The sequence below is a fragment of the Castor canadensis genome, chromosome 16 (genome assembly GCF_047511655.1).
Source record: "Castor canadensis chromosome 16, mCasCan1.hap1v2, whole genome shotgun sequence".
NCBI classification, from domain to species: Eukaryota; Metazoa; Chordata; class Mammalia; order Rodentia; family Castoridae; genus Castor; species Castor canadensis.
In genome coordinates, this window is record NC_133401.1 from 16487923 (window position 1) to 16495511 (window position 7589).

Sequence of the window (7589 nt, forward strand, 5' to 3'; positions counted from 1 at the left end):
TGAACGAATGGGGGCGCAGCCTAAGGAGCAAGTGGGGTAGAGCCTAGGATAGGGTGAGGGGCTGGAGAGAAAATGAAGGCTGGGCAGAGAGGATGGGGACGTGGATCTCAGAGTGGGTCGGGGCAGATCTAGGGGTGACACTGAGGAGGGGGTCGAATCTGGTGCTCTGTGATAGGGTCCAAGCCTAGATTCGTAGAATGAATGGGAAAGGGGGCGGAAAGAAAGCGCTCAGAAACTTTTGATGAGAGGGAGCTCAGGTATGGGTGGGACTTAGGGCCAAAGTAGAATTATTCAAATAATGGGCGGGGTCGGAGCAGAGGCGTGGCCTAGGAATAGTAAAGAACCAGACAGGGAGGGGGCGAGGTCCAGAAGGTGGTCATAACCTGGGGAGAGGACAGCTTGGACTAGTTAAGATTTGGGGAACTGAAGTGAGCGAGAGACGTCAGGACTGTGAACACTGCAAGGATCTTAGATTGTGGGCTTTAATGGATGGGCGGGACCAACAAGAGAAAGCAACTGGGCAGGGCCCAGTCGCTAAAGTGCTGTATTCAAAGGTTTTGAGGCTGACAGCTGATCACTTAAGGTGTGCGGAGCTTGGGTTAAGCAGGGCTAGGACTCGAAGCCTAAGGGGTAGGTTGGGAACGGATTCTAGAGCTAATACCTCTGTACTTACTTTTTCGATGACTCAGTTTCCTGTTCTGTAAATAGGTAATGGTAATGCATAATAGTAAGGTTCACATGGGAAGTGCCTGGTAACAGTTTACTGCTATAATTTTTTTTGTTGGACCCAGATCCTAAAACCCTTTTTGAAAGTGCAGGAAAAAGAAGATCCAAGAATGCAATTCCTGCTGGTTACCCTGCTTGAGAGCAGGTCAAGGGACAGGAAAGAGATTTACTTGGTTTAAAACCTCACAGCGGAGAGATTAACGGAAAGGGGGAGAGGTAGACGCAAAGGGTGCGGCCTTCTTGATCCCAGGCCGGAAGGATGGCGGCCCTTGTCCGCCTGCTGGAGTGTCTCCTTCGGCCCGCTCGTAAGGAAGAAGAGGCGAAGAAGGAAGAGAAGGAGGAGGAGGAGGGGCGCAGGGTCCCCGAGGGGCCTCAGTCTCTACTAGCTGCGCCGCGATGCTCTCAGCAGCCACACGGGGGTGCGGCAGCGTCGTGGGGCCTGCGCTTCGGAGCGAGCGCAGCGCAGGGCTGGCGTACGCGCATGGAGGATGCACACTGCGCTTGGCTGTCGTTACCTGGACTCCCTCCCGGCTGGGCTTTCTTCGCGGTCCTCGACGGCCACGGCGGGGCGCGAGCTGCCCGCTTCGGCGCGCGCTACCTGCCAGGCCACGTGTTCGAGGAGCTGGGCTCTGCGCCCCTGGAGCCCGAGGGGGTGCGCGAGGCGCTGCGCCGAGCCTTCCTGAACGCCGATGAGCGCCTGCGCGCGCTCTGGCCCCGCGGCGAACCTGGCGGTTCCACCGCCTTGACCTTGCTCGTCTCCCCGAGCTTTCTGTACCTGGCGCACTGCGGGGATTCCCGCGCGGTGCTGAGACGCGCCGGCGCCGTGGCCTTCAGCACAGAGGACCACCGGCCCCTCCGGCCCCGGGAACGTGAGCGCATCTATGACGCGGGCGGAACCATCCGCCGCCGGCGCGTCGAAGGCTCTCTGGCGGTGTCGCGAGCACTGGGCGACTTTGCCTTCAAGGAGGCTCGGGGGAGGCCCCCCGAGCTGCAGCTCGTTTCTGCGGAACCTGAGGTGGCTGCACTGGCACGCCAGGCTGAGGACGAGTTCATGCTCTTGGCCTCTGATGGCGTGTGGGACACGATGTCTGGTGCTGCCCTGGCGGGGCTGGTGGCTTCGCGCCTTCGCTTGGGCATGACCCCTGAGCTTCTCTGCGCACAGCTATTGGACACGTGTCTGTGCAAGGTCCTGGAGGCGGCACATGGGATTGTTGAGACTGGAGCATCAGAGGGGAAGCACCTCAGCGTTTGGGGGAGGAGGGGCTTTGATGGAGAGGCAAGGGGGGTGGATGCACTAGGGGGCGTGGTGTGCTGACATGGGCGTGGCCAAAACTTGGAGCGCGCTGAACAGGAGACATGCTTTAAGGCCCACTGAGGCTGGGCTCCTGTGACTCTCTCCTGTAATCCTAGCTACTTGGATGGCTGAGGTCGGGAGCATAGCAATTCGAGGCCCGCCCAGGCAAATAGTTCTGAGAGCCCCCCCATCTCCAAAAATAAGCACAGCAGAATGGACTGGAGGTGTGGCTCAAGGGATAGAACGCCTGCGAATCTCTTGAGTTCAAACACCAGCCCCACCGAAAAAAAACAAAAGAGGGTTTAAGTAGTAGTGTGAGGGGCTTAGGGGCGTGACCTTTAGGAATAGGGCGGGGCTAGGACAGAGGGCAGGCCTCAGTTATCTAAGAATAGCTAGACATCAGAGTAGACGGTACTTCAGGTAAAGGAAATGACCCTCTTTTAAAGGGCGTGGCCTGGAAATGGGTCCAAGCGGGAGAAGGCTTGGTTTAGACTGCCGTATGGGTGACAAGTGGGAGAAATGAGCATAACCAGACTGGTGAGAGAACTAGAACACCGAGATTGTTGGGACGCCGTGCTTTTAAAGGCATGGAGCCCCGTGCTGGCGCTTTCAACTCTGTCCCACCAGGCTCCCTCTTTTCCACTCTAGGGCAGCCTGGACAACATGACCTGTATCGTGGTCTGCTTCCCAGGGGCTCCCAGAGCTTGTGAGGAGGCGATCAGGAGGGAGATAGCACTAGATGCAGTCCTCAGCCACAAAGTCGCTGGTGAGCACGCACCCAACACCCAGCGGGAGGGGCAATGAAGCAGGGGTTCTCCCATACCGCTGACCTCCTTTTCAGAGCTGTATGTCTCTGCTCAGGAGCCCCCCAGCCTAAACACCGTTTTCAGGACTCTGGTCTCCGAGGACATCCCGGATTTACCTCCTGGAGGAGGGCTGTACTGCAAGTGAGCTCGGGTGGAGTGGGCTGAGGGACTGAAGGAGGATGGTAGGAAGAGGGTCTCATCGTGGGGGCTTAATTCTGCTCTCCAGGGCCGCAGTCATTGCTGAAGCTTATTTCCAGCTTTGCCAGGCCTCAGAAGAGCGCCAGGAGGTAAGAACCTCTTTTTCTCTCTCTTTTTTTTTTCCCCAAGAGCTCTACCACTTGAGCCACATCCCCACGCCTGGATGGGGAATTTGAAGCTGATGAGGACAGGGAACTTCCAGATCTATGAATACTATGAATACTCCCGGCTCTGAAGCACTGTGCTAGGCGGGGGTTGGGGCTGGGGGTGGACTAAGTTGGGGTCAGATTCCAGTGCCTTTGCACGGCAGCTGAAGGAGGTATCTGCTAGGACTCAGAGGTCAGTGTCAGAAACTCAATTCTGACAAAATTCTGAGAGCAGGGAGTTTCCTGAGCCATGGAATTGAGTTCAGGGTGACATCCAGTTGTCACACAGATGTCATTAGGAACGATCTTCATTTTATTTTCTCGGAACTGGCTTCATTCCGTGTGGAATCTCCTCAGGAGAACTGCAGAAAGTTCAAGATCAGGTCTCCCTGCCGTCCCCAGTGGAGGGAGCTCGCCAAATTTCCCACTAAGTTGCAGCTGGTCGCAGGGTTGGTCCTCATTGGCCACACTGGGTCACTTGCTTAACCAGCCACATGCTGATTGGCCCAGTAGGGGTCACGTGCTCCACCTTAGTCTTTTGAGTATGGAGTCCACTCCACCCAAATCTGATGGACTGAGACATGGGGTGTGGTGGGCTCCCAAAAGAAAAAAGAACACCCACCCCCAAAAACAGAAAAAGAAATAAGAGATAGAGGGGAATGGGAATAAGGAGAATGATGGAGGAGGTTAATTCAACTATGATAGATTGTAAGAACTTTTGTAAATGTCACAATGTACCCCAGTACAATAATAATAAGAAAAAAAAAAAAGAAAGAAAAGAAAAAAGAACTAAGTTAGGCATTGATGGCTTATGCCTATAACCCTAGCTACTTGGGAGGCTGAGATAGAGAGGGTCTCAGTTGGAGGCCAGCCTGGGCAAACAGTTTGAGAGACCTCATCTCTAAAATAACCAGAACAAAGTGGACTGGAGGTGTGGCTCAAGCAGTAGAGAGCCTACTTTGCAAGCCCAGAGCCCCGAGTTCATACTCCAAGTTGAAAGGAAGGAAGGAAGGAAGGAAAGAAAACAGAGAGAAAGAAAAGAGGGAGGGAGGGAGGGAGGGAGGAAGACAACAGGGCTAGCCAGGTGGTACATGACTACAATCTCAGCAACTCAGGAGGCTGAGGCAGGATCGTGAACTTGAGGCCAGCTCAGGCAAAGGTAGTGAGACGCTATCTCAAAAACAAAAACACCCGTAATCCTAGCTATTTGGGAGGCTGAGATCAAGAAGATCTTAGTTCGAAGCCAGCCCCAGGCAAATAGTTCTCTTGAAATACCCAACACAAAAAGGACTGGTGGAGTGGCTCAGCTGGTAGAGTGCCTGCTTGGCATGGGTGAAGCCCTGAGTTCAAGCCCCAGTGCTGCCAAATGAAAAACAAACAAAAAAAAAAGTGCTGTGGGTGTGGCTCAGAGAGAAAGAGAGTGGTATTTCTAGAAGATAAGGAGTAGGCACAGGAAGGGATTGCTATTCACGCTCTCCCACATTTTATCTTACAGAAAAGGCAGGATGGGGCTGGGAAGCCCATCAGCACCCATTCAAACTCTGCCTTGAACTTGGAGATCTGACAGCTGTCTTCCTTTGGGGACCATTTGTTCAACTGGGACCCCAGGAGAACTGAGGAAGAAAAGTATCCCTTCCCTAGCTATGTGGACGAACAGACGGAAGTCAAGGGGATAGAGGAACCCCACAATTCATATTTCCCCTCTCCTACTTCCCCTAACAGAAAAGTCTTATGAGAGAGTAGGGGAAATTCCACCACTATTTCAGACCAGAAAAAAACAATGAAAAACCAAATGTTCTCAAAATATTTGGAGCTGAACAGATCTTGACAGATCACCCAGTTCGGCAGACTTTTCCTTCCTACTTTTAATTTTTCATGTTTTTGTTTATTTGAGACAATGTCTCCCTATCTAGCCCAGGCTGGCCTCAACTCAGGATCCTCCTGTCTCTGCCTCCTGAGTGTTGGGAGGAATGGCTCAACTGGTAAGAGTGCCTGCTTGGCAAGGGTGAGGTCCTGAGTTCAAACCCCAATACTGCCCTACCAGGCCTGGTTTCATTGGTTTTTGAGGGGGCATACAGGAGAGTTCCGATTATTAAATTTTAATTACATAAGTAATTCCAGATACATTTTCTTAAATAAAAAAGTTATTTGCTTACTTAACAAATATGTAGAGTGTACCTGCAGGGTACCAGGCCCCACTCACAGCTGTGAACTTGGGCCAATCCACCCAGAGTCAAACCTCTTGTTTGAAATAGCAAACAAGGCAGTGACAAGTTATCAGGAAGTCAATTAAACAGGAGGACATGATAAGGAAATGACTAAGGGAGCCATGTTGTGTATCTTAAAAAAGGTATTTAATTATTTTAGAGACAGGGTCTCCACTATGTAGCCAAGGCTGGCCTCAAACTTAAAATCCTCCTGCCTCAGCTTCTAGAGGGCTGGGATTACAGGCATCTGCTATCACGTTGGGCAACACACCACATTCTTTTTAGCTGCTGTTCAACATTTCAGACAAGGGATGTGCAGAGTTTTCACTATCTTCTTTCTTTTTTCAGTGGTGGCCTTGCGTATTCCTCTGTTTTCTCAATGGACATTTAAGCTCCAATTTCTGACATCACTGCTGCCATAAAGATCCTTGATCAAGCTCCTGGGTACACATGCATGAGTTTGATACCTATTTTCTACAGCCTGGGATGCTGCTTACACATTTAAAGGGTTGTTATGGGCTGGGTGTGTAGCTCAGTGGTAGAATGCTTGCCTACTTGCAGGGGGCCTGAGTTTGAACCCAAGCATCATGAAAGAAAAAAAAGGCAGATGCTGCAAGCCTAGCTATTTGGGAGGCTGAGATCAGGAGGATCTTGGCTGGAGGCCCACCCAGGCAAATATTTCATGAGACCCTGTCTCCAAAATAAGCAGAGCAAAATGGACGAGGTGTGGGCATGAAGCCGTGAGTTCAAAGCCCACCCCCACCAAAAAAACCCAAAACAGATCTATATCTATATTCCTACTATTTTGTCTGTTGGCGTGGCTCCAGTGGTAGATGACCTGCCTAGCAAGCATAAGGCCCTGAGTTCAAACCCTAGTACTGGAAAAAAAAATTCCACAAAAGTATTTCCTATTTGAACTTTTATAGAAAAGTTCCTGGACTCCTGCATGTGGCACCAGAAAGTCCCCCCTTCCATCCCACAGATGGGAAAACAGAAATCCGGAGGAAAAAGGACTTGGCTAACATCAGGAGGAACTGAGGTTCTTCTTCAGTTGGATAAATGTTTTCTGAGCTGTTCTGGGCCTGGCTGGGTTGAATGAAGCCCAGAAATGGCTCAAATCTACCTCAGTCCCCTAAGCACTCAGAATCTGAGGAGACACAATTATAACTCAGGTAGATCAGGGTTCAAGGTCTCCCTGAGGGGGTGGAGAAGGGAGAGGATTACTCGGTTCTTTAGAGCAGAATTAAGTCATAGCCCTCCCTGGAAGAATGAGCTGTTCCGCAGGTGGAGGACAGGACAGTAGCCAGGAAAAGACTGCCTTTGGATGTTGATCCATTTGGCTGGACCCCGAATTGCTGGTTTTATAGCCATACCTTGACTTCATGGTTCTGGGAGCTCTGACTAGATCCATTCGATCCTTCTAGGCCTCAGTTTACCCATTTGTAAAACGGCAAGTGACGACTTCCCCAGGGCTGGGGGACTTCACCCAGGCCAGGTGTCGCTCTACGGGAGGGGCGTGGCCGGCCCGTGACGTCACTTGGGGAGGGGCCTGCGGGACCCGCTGCTGAAGCCTTGGAAGGTGTCTGGGCTCCACGCAGAGGCCACGTGGGGGGGAGGGGGTCCCCAGGGAGAGTCCCCTTGTCTCGGTTCTCTCCTTCGTGGGCGAGACTAATCATAATGGGGCATGCGTGGGGAGGGGGCGGAGGCTTCATTCACACCGAAACCCGACGTCGTAGCCCCCACCCCTCACTCTCCGCCAATTTCCACCGTCACCCCGCCCCCACCCCACCTCCGACCCTGCGGCCGTGAGTCAGCGGCCGGCCGCGCCCCCTTGGCCCACTTCCTTCTCACCTTCCCAGGCCGGCAGGGGGCAGGGGCCCTGGCCCGCCTGCCCTGTCCTGTGCGGCGGAGGGGGCTCACCCCTTAGTAACCCCTCATAAATTGGCTGAGAAAAGACAGATGGGAAGAGGGGGGTGGGGCGCCTAAAGGTGGAATTTCAGGGAGGATAGTTGAGACCCCTTGCTTAACCAGGGGGGGTCTTCGCACCCCGAAATTGAGCAGAGTATTGGGAAATGGAGAGGTCCACCGAGAGAGGTGCACGAGAGAAATGATGTCCCCAACTGAGATCCCCGTGAGAATTCTTAAAGTGGAGACAACTAGAGATCAGGAAAGGATCCTTTCTCCTCCAGTAGGCTTGCTCCCCCTAATTTGG

General features: G+C 52.7%; 1 protein-coding gene across 1 annotated transcript; it reads left to right on the forward strand.

The window, feature by feature from the left end:
• Positions 1 to 985: 985 nt before the first annotated feature.
• Positions 986 to 5281, forward strand: Ppm1n (protein phosphatase, Mg2+/Mn2+ dependent 1N (putative)). Its single transcript, XM_020172957.2, has 5 exons — positions 986 to 1912; positions 2669 to 2786; positions 2862 to 2967; positions 3053 to 3113; positions 4666 to 5281. The coding sequence occupies exons 1-5, from the start codon at positions 986 to 988 to the stop codon at positions 4732 to 4734; spliced, it is 1281 nt and encodes a 426-aa protein (XP_020028546.2). The 3' UTR covers positions 4735 to 5281.
• The last annotated feature ends 2308 nt before the right edge of the window (positions 5282 to 7589 follow it).